The sequence below is a fragment of the Ahaetulla prasina genome, chromosome 5, assembly GCF_028640845.1.
Source record: "Ahaetulla prasina isolate Xishuangbanna chromosome 5, ASM2864084v1, whole genome shotgun sequence".
Lineage (NCBI taxonomy): Eukaryota > Metazoa > Chordata > Lepidosauria > Squamata > Colubridae > Ahaetulla > Ahaetulla prasina.
Window position 1 is genome coordinate 57,894,564 of NC_080543.1, and position 15,554 is coordinate 57,910,117.

Here is a 15,554-nt window from a genome sequence, read left to right on the forward strand (position 1 = left end):
GGGGATGAGCTATTCCTTCCCAACATATAAAAAATACTGACCCTACTTCAGAGCAAGTTGACTACAGGGGATGAGGATATTTGGAGACCTCCTTGGGATTTGTCTCCATAGAGCAATAAATAGATTTCTTTTAAAAAAAAGTTAGTATCAGACAGGTATGCAAATAATTACTTCACATAATTTAAATCAGGGATTTTAAAAAAACCACATAAATTAATGCAATTATTTTATTCTTTTAAAAAATGTTAGAAATGCACTAAGCAAAATGAAGTTTAAACAATTGTCAATATCAGTATGGAAAGCATTACGTATCGAAAGTCAAAATCTTCATCTTCAATGAAAGGGCAATTTAATATCCAATAATACATAGACAAATTATCCAGTCTCCAAAATGTAAAGACACCATTTATCCTTCATTACAGATCAGCATGCTTGCTTGCTTGTTTAGGCCTTCTTGGATTCATAATGAAGCCAATAAACGTATTTTTAGGTTCTTTTTAAAGTGAATCTTAGACAGTTCTGCTAAATCTGCATGTCTGGGTGGGGGAGAACTTTCTGAACAAAAGGAGAGTATTTTAAAGCCTACAGTGTTAATAAAGAGGGCATGCTAACTCAATTCCCTAGCAATTTGAAATTGTTTTAAAATTTTAGATTGGGTATTTGTGTAAATTACAAAACCAAAATCAATCCCTAAAAGCACATTATGCATCGAGATTTTTGAAAAGAATCTTTGAGGATGAAAATATCACATCTTTATTTGGATTTGAAAATAGCATCAAAGACGATCAGCAGAATCTTACTGAGTAAAGGAGAAATGATGCAAAGTAAGCTACAGCAAATTCTGTTGCAATATTGGTTCTGTTAACTACTGTGACTGAAGAGAGTCTTAAAAATATTAATAAGTTAATCCTATTTGCCCAGACTAGTTTTTACTCTAAGCTGACCTAAAGAAAAGAAGCCAGAAAATAATGGGCAACAAAAAGAACCTATAGTGTTCTGTTAAATTAGTGGTAATTCTACCTCTAATGTTTAGCTTTAAAACTTGAATGTACAAAAAGTTATGGAAAGCTTAGGCTCCAGTACAGCCTAGGCAATTCCCTTTCAGAAAGCTATGTTCACTTTTGATCATTTATTCAAGTTTGAAAAGTAATATAACCATCTACTACTTAATTAAAACCAGATAATGTATTACTATTTTAATATTTGTTGAAAAACTTTTCCTTGTAAAAAACAGAAATAACACAAAATTGCATGATTATTAGTGTTAACAATTACTATAAGCAGAAGTTTGGAGAATATACATCGTAACATAACAGTTTCTTTTGGAAAATTCCAAATGATCCATCTCAAAAATTAGATATTATTGATTTTAATACTTATTGCAATGCTTTTTTCACATTTGTACACAATCCTGAAAGAAAAGAAGAGAAACAGGAAAAATTTCCAAATACCATCTCCGCTTACTAAGAAGAGAACCTAACAAAAAAATAGTTATGCAAAATTATTTCTTTTGCTTGATACATACAGTACTATTGTTATTTTCCTGCTTCTTAAAAAGAAGAAAAATGTTGTTACTGCCTCTACTAAGCACTCATAATAAGTGCTGAATACAAAACAGTCTGCTAAGTGAATGATTGTTTTACCATATAAAAAACTATTGTTTAGGAATTATAAGATTTCTTAGCATATCAAAAGAATTCCCATCTGGGTGCACAGTGATAACATCTTTGCCTTCCTCATAAACTTGAAGGAATCCAGAATCATCTACCCCAACAATCCATACCAATGGTCCCTCATCATTTCCGAGTCGGACTTGCTTACCACTGAAATGGAAAACAAAATTATTTGATTAATACAACATATATGAAATTTCAGTCTGACTATTCTATTAATAATGAATCCCTGTCTGCAAAGTATCATTAGTCTCTGATTATCCACTTTGTGTAAACATCTGCATATAACAATGTATTTCATTCATTGATCAACAAATATTCATATGAGCATGATAAGTCATTGTTCCAAGGAACTTACTGAGTACTGAGTATTAAATATATACTTTGGGAAAATAATTATTAACAAATGCATATGGATTCTATGTAAGATTCATATGGAATTCATTAATTGCTTATCATCATAATGGAGAGCAGTTTGGAGTAGTGGTTCAAGTATCAGGCTAGAAATTGGGAGAGGGTGAGTTCTAGTCCTGCCTTAGGCACAAAGTCACCTTGGGGCAGTCACTTTTTCTCAGCCCTAAGGAGGAGGCAGTGGCAAACAACTTCTGAAAAAGTTTGCCCAGAAAACTGCAGGGACTTGACCAGGCCATCTCCAAGAATAAAACAAGATTGAACAGAAGAAAAAAATAATCAGAAGGAATAATAGCATGAAAATTTCCTACTCTAGAGTACAGTAGAGAATAGATATAGTTTTCTAGAGTTTTTCAGCGCTAATTTATTAATTTCTAGTCTGTCTTTTCGGTTTTTGATGTAGTAGCCAAAAATTAGGCCTTTATGAATCAAATTCTGACACCCTGATATATTTTAAATTATATGTGCTAAACACAATTTTTAATTAAATATGTCTATATATAGCCTACTAAGCAAACTATGATAAATAATAAAAATTAAAACCTGGTCAGTCACTATTGCTTTAAGAAATCTTATGGTTAATTGAGAATAATAATTTAATCACCTATGCACCCAGTATTTATAGTACATGGGAAGAATTCCATTTGGTCCCTTCTCCTGAAAGATGTTGATCAGATTTTCCAATATGGTTACACTTCTTGCAATCAGGCAGTCACCATTTAACGGCTCTAAAGTTGTATTCATTGTCTTATTATACTCCATAATGAGATCATTGATACATACAGTTGGGTTGCTATTGTTAACATTAAATCCAAATCCTGAGGAGGAATAAGTCATTGTAAAAAAGGTATATAAAATGTCATGTATATCTGTAAAATTATTTCTTTTATTATGGTAATAGATTTCATTCTAAATCATTTAGATAGATATAAAAATCTTTTTACAGAGTTCTTAAGATATTTACTTTTTCTAATGATGTAAAATGACACAAGCTCATATAATTTGAAACCCATCTCTTTTTTTAAAGACAAAACAACATAACCATATAAATTACTTTAATTAATTAATTGATTACTCACAAACATAAGACTAAGATGCTAAATTGTTATCAATATATTCCCACCTTAAAACAAGGAACTGGTCATAATGCAAGACTTGCTGAAGAAAACTGGTGATCTAGAGTAGCAAAAAACCTGCCTTCCTAATAATAATATATGGTATTTAGTTAGAGCTTTTCTGAGGTTGAGAAACATTTTATTGTCTTTATCCCGCAGCACTTTGTCACAAAACAATCAGATAAATAAATTATCTTGCAAATTATGTGTTGGAATAGAAATATTCCAGATGCATATTCATGACAGTTCTAGGGGATCATAATTACGTTGTTCAATTTGCTACTGTATGTCAAAAATAGGCTATATTATAAACCACCATAATGGAAATTTCTGATATTCTTACCAATAAGTATATGGAACGTATCTCCTGTTAATGTGGAATTTACTAAAACACCACCAAGTTTCATAAGGTCACTGTAGTATATATCATTTGGCCATTTCAACCGAAGATCTATTTCCTACAAAAAGAAATTTGCATATAGGTAAGTTTCTTTGAAACTACAAAGATTATACCTCTTAAAAAGAAGAAATCATAAGCAACTTAATTGCTTCATAAAAGTTTTTGAAGAAAACAAGGGCAATCAATACAGAGAACACACATGGCATTTTACTCGATATGCTTCCAAATATGCATGACTACAATTTCATGCATTTTTTATTTTGCTATTTTATGGGGTCAGAATTTTATAGGTAGAACATACCCACTCTTTATTTATAGACTACCTTGGTTAGTGACTATTCACAAATTATATGGTAATAAAAAAATCATTTTCTCACCAATGTACCAAGTATGAACAAATTTTCAAGTGCCTGGTAAGAAAAACCTTCAGTGTGAAACTGATCAAGGTTTAGTCAGTTTCAGGCAGCATCACAGCCAGGAGGATGATTCTAATCAAGGTCACAACACTAACTTGTGGTTTACAGAAACATTAGGTTGTGGAAAAAAACAGCTCAGAAAAAGATAATTTGTTTAAGCAATCTCTCTACCCTTCAAGGGGTAAAAAAAAAAAGGACAAAAAAAAAGGGAAAAACAACACGATCGAGGTGGCCAGGAAGGCCCAACAGAGACTCCATTTCCTTAGGGTCTTGCGTAAAAAAAGGGTGGAACAACAACTGATGACCAGTTCACAATAGAAAGCGTCCTCACTTATTGCATCATGGTATGGCATACCAGCTTGACAGCCGCAGATAGAAAAACATTACAGAGGGTGGTGAGCACAGCACAAAACATTGTGGGCTGTCCCCTGATACCACTAGACGAGATTGCTAGGGCTTGCTGCCTTAGAAGAGTGAGGAAAATTCTCAGGGATTTATTTATTTATTAAATTTCTAGACTGCCCTTCTCCCGAAGGACTCAGGGCGGTGTACAGCCTTATTTAAAACACATAAATCCACAATATAAATCCCAGATTTAAAATACATTTAAAATGAAATATTTAACAGGCCAATTTAAACTAAAACGGTCATAGACCGATATAAAACCCTTAAAATTTAAAAATTATAAATAGATTAATACATTTAAAATTAAATTAAAATTAAATTAAAATAAATATTAAATTAAAATTAAATTAAAATAAATATTAAATTAAAATAAATATTTAGGCTAGTCCCACCCGATTGAATAGTAGAGTCTTCAGTTCCCGCTTGAAGGTACGGAGGTCGGAAAGTTGGCGTAGCCCTGGAAGTAACTCATTCCATAGGATCGGTGCTGCCACAGAGAAGGCTCTCCCCCTGGGGGCCACCAGCCGACACTGTTTGGCTGATGGCACCCGGAGCAGGCCCACTCTGTGGGAGCGCACAGGTCGTTGGGAGGCTATCGGTGGCAGAAGGCGGTCTCGTAAATAGCCCGGTCCTAAGCCATGGAGCGCTTTAAAGGTGAGCACTAGCACCTTGAATTGCACCCGGAAGGCTACCGGCAGCCAGTGCGGGCCGCGCAGGATAGGTGTTATATGGGAGCAACGTGGTGCTCCCACGATTACCCGTGCAGCGCATTCTGGACTAGCTGGAGCCTCCCGGTGCTCTTCAAGGGGAGCCCCATGTAGAGAGCATTGCAATAGTCCAGGCGAGAAGTAACGAGGGCGTGAGTGACCGTGCGTAAGGAGTCCCGATCAAGAAAGGGGCGCAAGTGGTGCATCTGGCGAACCTGATAAAATGCTCCCCTGGCGACGGCCGTCAAATGTTCTTCTAAAGACAGCCGATCGTCCAGGAGAAGGCCCAAGTTGCGCACCCTTCCCCTGGGGGTCAGAACTTCACCCCCCCCCCAGTCAGCGAAGGCGTAAGCTGACTGTACCGGGACGCCGGAACCCACAGCCATTCTGTCTTGGTGGGGTTGAGTTGGAGCCTGTTCCTCCCCATCCAGACCTGCACGGCCTCAAGACACCGGTCCATCACCTCGACAGCTTCGTTGGGGTGGTTCGGGGTGGAAATGTACAGCTGAGTATTATCAGCGTACAGATGATAATCCACCTCGAAACCACGGATAACCTCACCCAGTGGCTTCATATAGATGTTGAACAGAAGAGGCGAGAGAACTGACCCCTGAGGCACCCCACAAGTGAGGGACCTAGAGGTCGATCTCTGCCCCCCTGCCAACACTGTCTGCCCCCCTGCCAACACGGTCAGAGAGATAGGATGAGAACCACCGATAAACGGTGCCTCCCACTCCCAATCCTCCAACCGCCGCAGCAGGATACCATGGTCGATGGTATCAAAAGCTGCCGACAGATCTAACAGGACCAGGACAGAGGAACATCCCCTGTCCCGAGCCCTCCAGAGGTCATCCACCAACACGACCAAAGCCGTCTCGGTGCTGTAACCAGGTCTGAAGCCGGACTGGAACGGGTCTAGAAAGATAGTTTCCTCCAGGTATTGGGGAAGCTGATATGCCACCACACTCTCAACAACCTTCGCCAAAAAGCGAAGGTTGGAGACTGGACGATAGTTCGCCAATACAGCTGGATCCAAGGAAGGCTTCTTGAGGAGGGGCCTCACCACCGCCTCTTTCAGGGCGGTGGGAAAAATGACTCACACCATGGCCAACACTTCTTTACCCTCTACCATCGGGAAGGAGATATAGAAGCATAGCCAGCCACACAAACAGGCTGAAGAACAGTTTTTATTCATGGGCTGTCAGACTCTTGAATGCGAAATAACATCATAACTACGTAGTACGATGGACTTGCAAGGCCAGCACAATGTGTAACATGTTCACACTGGTGCAATGAAACTGGGTGTTTGTTAATATGATTTATTGGGTTAGGGATTTTCTGTCTTCACTGTGAGTTTTATTGTGTTAGGAAGGTGCACTGAGGGAGCTCCACCAATCTCATTGTACATATGTTGTGCAGTGACAATAAAAGTTATTATTATTAATGGGTCAGGTACAAGATAATATACAGGAATGAGCCAACAGTAATTAGCAATCTTCACAGTCTCTGTCACATGTTCACTCAGTGACTAAATTCAGCCTTCCATCCTTTATAAGGTAGGTAAAATGAGGACCCAGATTGTTGTGGGCAATAAAAGTTGACTTTGTATATAATATACAAATGGATGAAGACTATTGCTTAATACATTGTAAGCCGCCCTGAGTCTTCGGAGAATGGGCGGGATATAAATTCAAATTAAAAAAAAATTGCTGCAAGTGATTGTAGTTGCAAAACAAGGAGTGGTATATAATAGTCTAAAACATAGCAAGACAAGACATTTGAGATACTCCTGTAAAGAAATGTCCTCAAATAGCACTCAATATACTTTCAAAGATTATTTTCTCCCCCAATTGACCTTTTTACATTGTTTAAAGAAAGATAGAAAAGCAGAAAGACAGGCAGGCAAAGATAGCTTGCTGTAAAACATTTTTAATTCCAAGAATGTCTCTGGATTCCAAATGGATTTCTCCAATTTCCTCAGAAAATAGAAAGGAAGAAAGGAAGGACATTTGAAGTCCATACTTTGTTCAAATGTATCCTACCCAGAAAAAAAGGAGAAGGGTAAATGATGGCGGGGAACCTAGTTCAGACCTTTCAGAATTCAGACCTTGTTCAGAATAAAGGGGAACAGATAGCATTCCAGGAAGCTGCTCTCTTAGTCAGTTGCAATCCACATTGCAACCTCCCAGCAACTCATTTTGTAACCCTAATCCATTTTGCAACCCTAGTCATAATGGTAATCAATTTGCTTCAGAAATAGCACGTTCTTAAAATTGTAAGTCATCTATCCACTCAAAAGAGTCACGAAACTTCTGGAAGGTATTAATTCCTTCTCTCTCTTCAACAGACTTTTACATTAACCTCGAAGTGGTATTCACTTACCTTCGCTAGAGGTTCACAAATGTGAGTGAGTGCACCTCTACGCATGCGCAGGGCGTACCACGCATGTGCAGAATATAAAAAATGGGACGTCATGACGTCCAGGCAGGTGGACGGAGCCTCTTGCAGCCGCTGCTACTGGTTCACCAGAATAGGCTTAATATCACCACTGATTAACCTTCTAAATCACAGAGCACTATATTTTACTTGAAACTAAATCTGATCTCAGAAGGGAGGATGTTCCATAGAATGGGGCCACTGTAGAAAAAGCTCATCTTCTGCTTTCCACCAGCCAACATTCTTTGGCTGACAGGATCTGCAGCATGCCCATTTTGCTTAACCTAATTGGACTATATACATATAACAGAGGTAATGGACGTTGGTCTTACCTGAGACGTCCTTTCTCAGCAAGGAGGAAAACGGCAGTCAGGCAAGGGTTAACTCTTGTGTCAAGCTTGTAGGACCGAGTCTTTATTTTTGTTTCAAGCCCCGCCTTATCCTGTTGTCTCTCCAGTTTTTGGCGAGGACGCTGTTTCAGACTCAACGTGTCTTCCTGAAATGACAAACAATTAATGTACGCCCCCCCCCCATGGACGAAGATAGGCCCCAGAAGGGTGGGGCTGACTGCCATTTTCCTCCTTGCTGAGAAAGGACGTCTCAGGTAAGACCAACGTCCATTCTCCAGACAGGTGGGAAAACGGCAGTCAGGCAAGGGACATACCAAAGCTAGGTGACCATCTGGGAGGGTGAAGATAGGCCGCTGAGTCATGGGTTGTCGTGTACACTTTGTAAAACTCGTCTACCGAAGGAGGCTTCCGCCGATGCGTAGGTATCGAGTTTATAGTGTCTGATGAAAGGCGACGGTGAAGACCAAGTAGCCGCCCTGCATACTTCTTCCAAGGGTGCCTGGATCGCCCAAGCTGCCGAAGTGGAGGCGCTTCTCGTGGAGTGTGCCGTAATGTTTTTGGGCCGAGGTAGAGATTGTAAATCGTATGCCATGGCTATGGTGGCCCGGATCCATCTGCCAATGGTAGGTCCCGAAACCTTGGAACCTAACGAAGAAGGCTGGAAGGAAACCAGGAGGGCTTCCGTTTTACGAAATGGAGAAGTGCGATGTAAGTATATCTTTAAAGCTCTGCGGACATCCAACGTGTGCCATTCATGTTCTCTCCGATGTTTGGGTGAGGGACAGAAATTCGGAAGAATTAGTTCCTGAGAACGGTGAAATAGGGAATTAACTTTTGGAACGAAGGTTGGATCGAGGCGAAGAACTACCCTATCGAGGTGAAAAATGCAAAGGTCTTTACGTGTTGAGAGCGCTGCCAATTCCGATATGCGGTGAGCTGATGTGATGGCAATAAGGAAAGTCACTTTGAAAGTCAAGAGTCATAACGACACTTCTCGGAGTGGTTCAAATGGTGCCCTCATTAATGTATTGAGAACTTTGTTAAGGTTCCAGGAAGGGTACCTGTGAATCGTGGGGGGATGCAAGTTAGAGGCTCCCCTTAAAAAAAGTCTGATAACTGGGTTCTTTGCCAGGGACTCCGATGAGCTGAAGGTAAGGACCAAGGAGAGAGCTGCCACTTGACGTCTAAGCGTGTTAGGAGAGAGACCTGAAGTCAAGCCTTCTTGGAGGAAACCAATGATGTGGGCTAAGTCAGGGTCCGTAGGTGGAATGGACCTCTTGGAACACCAGATAGCGAAAGCTTTCCAAGTGAATTGGTATATGCGCTTAGTGGATGGCCGGCGTGCTGCCTGAATCGTGGGAACCGCGTCTGGAGGAATGTTGAGACCCGCTAGGATGTCCCGCTCAACCGCCAGATGGTGAGCTGTAACCACTGAGGTTCTGGATGGCTGAGAACGCCCTGACTGAGAGCAATCTGGTTGTCTGGAATGCGCCAAGGTTTTGTTACCGATAGAGATTTGAGGTCTGCAAACCAAGGCCTCCGAGGCCAATGAGGAGCCAGGAGAATGAGTTCGGCCTTCTCTTCCAGGAGTTTTCGGATGACCCTGGGGATTAATGGGAGCGGAGAGAACGCATAAAGCAGTTCCCGTGGCCATGGTGATCTTAGCGCGTCCACTGCTTCTGCCCCTGGAGACGGGAACCTGGTGAAAAATCTGGGAAGTTGATGATTTAAGGGAGTTGCAAATAGATCCACCTTGGGAAGGCCGAATCGACGGGAGATCTCTTGAAAAAGAGTTGGAGCTAGTTTCCACTCTGCTTGATCTAGATGGTGGCGACTGAGGGCATCCGCCCGCACATTTGCTGTGCCTGAGATATGGGACGCTCGAAGAGAGAGAAGATTGAGTTCGGCCCAGTGGCCGAGTTTGAATGTCTCTGTCATAAGGGTTTTTGAATGTGTGCCTCCCCATCTGTTTATATGGGCTTTTGCTGTTGTATTGTCTGTGAGCACAAGAATGTCCTGACCCTTCACTAAGTCGTGGAACTGGAGAAGGGCTTTGTGAATCGCTCTTAGTTCCAAAAGGTTTATACTGAGTCTTTGTTCCTGTGCTGACCATACGCCTTGGGCCATGTTTGGACCCAGGTGGGCTCCCCAACCTGTGAGGCTGGCATCGGTCGTAAGGATAAGTCTGTTGGGTTCCCTGAAACGACTGCCCTTGGACAGAGCGTCTGACAACCACCACTGAAGAGAAGTCAGTGTCTTTGGTAGAAGACGTACTCTTGTTAGTGACGTGGACTGGCCTCTTCGCTGATACGGGAGTAAGGTCCATTGCAGTTCCCTGCTGTGTAAGCGAGACCAGGGTACAATTCCAAAAGTGGAAACCATCTTACCCAACAACTGGGAAAGGGATTTTAAGGGACTGGATCGGGAATTAATGATCTGTCTGACCAGATCCTTGAGACTATTCTGGCGATCCTGGGAAAGGTACACTAAGGACTGTTTGGAATCTATGATTGCTCCCAGATGTAAAATAGTATTAGTAGGAGAGAGGTGGCTTTTGGACCAATTTATGGAAAATCCATGTTCCTGTAGGATATGGATAGTGGTATCTAAGTCCCGATGAGCCAAGGGCTCAGATCGGGACATGAGAAGAATATCATCCAGATAGAATTGGATGCGGATGGGATGAGTGCGGATGTAACCAATTAAAGCTCCCATGACCTTAGAGAATACTCTAGGGGCCGAAGATAACCCAAATGGAAGGGCTCTGTATTGAAAATGTTGGCCATTGTAACAGAAACGGAGGAATTTTCTGTGTCCCGGGGCTATAAGAACATGAAGATAAGCTTCTGTTAAATCTATGGATGCCATGAAATCCCCTGGGCGAATAGCCTCTAAAATAGACTGTAAGGACTGCATTTTGAATTTTCGATAGGAAATGAATTTATTTAAAGATTTAAGGTCCAGAATTGCCCTCCATCCCCCCGAGGATTTAGCTACTACAAAAAGTCTAGAGTAAAACCCCTTGCCCTGATGAGACTGTGGAACCTGTTGAATAGCTTTGATATTGGAGAGATGAGTAATGGCCTCTTCCATGATAGCACGGTTATGACTGTCGTGAGAAATGGGGCAAGGAATAAAAACCCTCGGGGGAATGGAGATGAATTCTAAAAAGAGACCTTCCCGAATAGTTTGAAGAACCCAAGCATCTGAAATGGTAGATTCCCAGTGGGCGGAGAAAAGGGACAGGCGTCCGCCAATGGGAGGGGAAGTGAATGAATTACTTGGATCTGCGGAAGCCCCTGCCCCTACCCCCGCGGAAGGGCTTTCTGGAAGAATTTTTGTAAGATGCTCTGACCTGATTATCCTGCAGAAAGGAACCTCTGGGCTGAAAAGGTCTGTGTTGGCGTGACTGGTAGAAGCTGGTATCAGACCCTCGAAAGGACTGATGACGAGGATAAGGAACTGAACGAAGATCAGAGCGCCTGGATAACGATGGCAGGATTTTCCGCTTGTCTTTTGTTTCAATCAAGAGGGGTTCAAGTGGCTCACCAAACAATTTATCCCCTGAAAAAGGTGATGATGCTAGTCTCCATTTGTTCTTTACATCTGCCTGCCAATTACGAAGCCAAAGGAGCCTGCGCGATGTGATTGAAGACCCTATGGCCTTGGAGGCGAAACGAGCGGCATTGAGTGTGGCATCTGCTGAGTATTCAAGCGCTGCGATAATCTTGTTAAGGTCCTGGTGGGACCTTGTTTCAGTTGGATTTGTTCTTGCTTGTAATTGTTTCAACCAAATGATGGTAGCTCTGTTGAAGAAAGATGCTGAAGCAGCAGCCTTCACTGACCATGCTGCTGCCTGGTGTCCTTTGATTAGAACCTTTTCGGCCCTCTTGTCTTTAGGACGAAGGTATTCCTCTGGAGGTCCCGTTATGTGGGAAGTAGAAGAGAGAGAAACTATGGGATTGTCTACCATCGGAACCTGTAGTAGGTTGGACATTTCAGAAGTCATATTGTATAAGCGTTTGTCTAGGCTGTTAGGGAAAGGTCCAGAACCTGGGATACCCCATTGTCGTTGAACCACGTCTGTGAATAGTTTAGGGGACGGTACAGCGTCTGCCGTTACTGCTGGTTCAGAAAATAAAGAAGTAGAAGGATTATCCCCTTTCTCCTTACTAATCCTTGTTGTGGCCACTTCTCCCAATCGGGTGGTCATTTGGGCCTTACGTAATAGTGATTTAAAGACTTGAGGATTGAATAAGCCAATGAAGGCTGGTTGCTCAAGATCCAAGCCTTCATCTTCCGACAGGGCCTCATCCCTAGGGATCTCTCCCTCTGACAAATATTCTTGGTCAGAATGATCAGGAGATACAGTCTGACCGTGTTCTGACATAATGTCTTCAGAACCTAAATGTTCCTGTTGAGCTCTGGCTAAGGGAGCCGAAAGCTTGGACTCCTGTTGGTAACATTGCATGAAGCTAGAACGAATTGCATTAGCAATCAGGGTTCCAAACTCCGGTGGCAGTTGTAGACCCCCCGGGCCTTGAATAGGATTGGGGTTGGGATCAGTTGGAATGGGCTCCCTGGTATTAGTATGTTGGATTGGTTCCAAATCCTCTTCAGGTATAGTCTGGAACAAAGGAGCCTCGTCTATAGGGACCGGAGTAGACCCTGTGGTAGGTTGATCTGGTGACCAATTTGGAGGTAAAGAGGTCAAGGAGGCTGCCCTGTGAGGGACTGTTCCTCCTCCCGGGAAGGAGTAGTACTCACAGTGGACTGTGGCCTGGATGTGAGAGAGGCTTGTTGCTGGGCCTTGGAAACAGCCTTCTCCAATGCCCTGTGTCTCCTCTTTTCTTCCACTGTGGGTTTTGATTTGAGCTCAGATCCCCTGCTTTTGGAAGGTCTGCCTGTGGAGGCTGATGTTCCCTCCCCTGGGTCATCTTCAGGTGAGATTTTTCTCTTTATTAGCCTTTTTGCTCATTTTCTAATAATCCTCTGAAAAAGGGTGACTAAACTCACTGAATTCTGAGCTCCTGAAGCAAGGACAAAGGATATCTGGGTTAGCAATACCGGTTGCTATCCTCTATCTCCTGCAGGGCTGCCCAAAAATGGCGATCGGCCAAAGGAATTTTAATTACCTCCAAAATGGCGCCCGGAGTCTTTTCGCGCCAAAATTAGCCGTTCCGAGAGATCGCGCCAATAAAAAACAGCCCCTTGTGGCCTCAGAAGCAAAGCTCTAGTAAGAGGCACCACTCTATGCCTCCCCCGCTATCCCCACCAGCCGGTGATTTACTTGCGTGGGGAGGCTTCCGTAGAGGCGTCAGCTAATTTGTTTGCCCAAGGCTGCAGCCGATCGGAAAGATAAGGGCTGTGCTGAACTCTCTCGATGCGCCTTTTGAGCTGCTCAGCAAAAGCTTTTAAACGCAGCTTGCAGAAAAACTCAGCCCCCTTTGCAGAGTTGGGAAGCCAAGCAGACCTCTCCGAGTCCTGAGAGGCTGCTGAATCATAAATCTGCCAGCCGGCAAGTCAAATAGCTTCTGCAGACGTCCGTTTGCAAAGTGGGGCTAGTGATCCTTTATCCGGTATATTTGTTGTAAATAGTGCTAAAAAATTAACCAAATAAAATAGAAACCAAATCCTAATAGATAGAGATAACTGAGGAGCGTAGGAAGACACGTTAGTCCAGCTTGGGACCGAGTAAAAAACTGGAGAGACAACAGGATAAGGCGGGGCTTGAAACAAAAATAAAGACTCGGTCCTACAAGCTTGACACAAGAGTTAACCCTTGCCTGACTGCCGTTTTCCCACCTGTCTGGAGAATGTAAGTTTTCATCAACTAATCCAATAAAATACAGTTGGCCAGTAATGAGAATTGCTTACTTTCAAAGGAAATAGATGAGTATTAAAGAAGATTGGAGTGTAACAAGCACTAATGATATCTGATTTCCTCCTAGAGAAATATGGTTAGCCTCTTTCTTTAGAACTTGGCATAAACATTGTTAACATTAAACAAGTTATGCAAAAAAAAAGTATTTTAAAATGGAACAAAGTAGGTACTGAAGTTTCTTCAATAAACTTCTCAAGCAATTCTCATATTTAGTTTTTCTACTTGTCAGTTTCCTTCATCAGTTTTATGACCAAAATAAAGTGTGCTCAAAGGTTCAATTAAACCACATATCTATCTTGATTACAGTAATTCAATATAGTGAATTGTTACAATGTATATTTAATAAAATTAAATTGCATCCAGAAGCTTACTGGGAGCCAATGGCATTAGCAGGGGTGTTAGATGAGTGAACGCTGACGCACCCACTTAACATGTCACTGCATTCTGTACCAATTGAAGGTTCCAAGTGTTCTTTAAGGGAAGCTCGTGTAGAGCAATCCAACTGGGAAGTGACTTAGACAGAGTGACAGAGAATAAGGCCTTCTGGTGTAAGTGGCACACAAGATGAATCTATGCAAAGGCCAACTTGGCTTTGGCTGCCACCTATTCTTCAAACAAGAACTCTAAATCCAGGAGAACTCTTACATTATGAAAAAACTTTGGGGGTATGTTAAGTTAATGAACAGAATTTAAAAGGGAAAAAGCACTGGATCCAAGGAACCAAAAATCTCAGAGCTATTCGACCTTACCAAGGTTGAGCTGCAACCTTTTGTCCATATCTGGACCATACCTTCTAGGCACTAGGTCAACCTCAAGAGGTTATTATATATAATATGTTAATAATTAAATAGTGGTAAAGAGATATATAGCAGGGGTGAAATGCTCCTGGTTTGGACTGGATCGCCCAATCTGGTAGCGATGGCGGTGGGTGGTTCGGAGAACTGGTAGCAAAAATATCTGCCCCACCCTCCACCCATGCTCAGCTGAGCATCAGAGCCTTTTTTTTAACTTTTAAAAGCATTTTTATAACCTATTCGGCCGAAGAGGTTGTAAAAAATGCTTTTAAAGGGCTCTGACGATTCCAGCTGAGCCGTGTGATCGCCAGAGGCTTTTTTTTACTTTTAAAATCAATGCTTTTAAAAGTAAAAAAAAAAAGATTGTGCACCACAGCTGATCACCCCCCCCCCCTGCACACTGTTCTACTTATCACATGTCTCCTTTTGGTGTGCACTCGCATGCACTGCACACGCGCACCTCGCATTTGAGCAACCAGTGAACCGGTAGCAAACCGGTTCAGATTTCACCACTGACATAGGGATATAGACCAAAAACACAGGTGGCAAAGATCACAGTCCATGGACTCTGATTATTTCCTTAGAGCTAACCAGGTGAAACTCTTTCGAAATAATTGGGCAAGATGATTTCTCAGTCCCATTCAGAATTCTTGCTATAAATTGAGGCTTAGGAAATATTATATAATTTCAAAGAACCATAATGAAAAAGGCCGGAATAGCTCAGGCTGTAAGGAGCCTGTTATTAGAACACACTAGCCTGCAATTACTGCAGGTTCAAGCCCGGCCCAAGGTTGACTCAGCCTTCCATCCTTTATAAGGTAGGTAAAATGAGGACCCAGATTGTTGGGGGGGCAATAAGTTGACTTTGTAAATATACAAATAGAATGAGACTATTGCCTTATACACTGTAAGCCGCCCTGAGTCTTCGGAGAAGGGTGGGATATAAATGAAAAAAAAAATACA

At 42.0% G+C, this 15,554-nt stretch overlaps 1 protein-coding gene across 1 annotated transcript in view; it reads right to left on the reverse strand.

Annotated features, from left to right (window-relative positions):
• Nucleotides 1-201: 201 nt before the first annotated feature.
• The window catches only part of HLCS (holocarboxylase synthetase), an 87,260-nt gene continuing 71,907 nt past the window's right edge, over nucleotides 202-15,554 (reverse strand). The window contains exons 9-11 of the mRNA XM_058184528.1: nucleotides 3,543-3,657; nucleotides 2,689-2,902; nucleotides 202-1,823 (exon numbers count right to left, since the gene is read on the reverse strand). Coding sequence (XP_058040511.1) covers nucleotides 1,655-1,823; nucleotides 2,689-2,902; nucleotides 3,543-3,657 — 498 coding nt within the window. The 3' untranslated portion in view covers nucleotides 202-1,654. The remainder of the gene's footprint in view (nucleotides 1,824-2,688; nucleotides 2,903-3,542; nucleotides 3,658-15,554) is intronic.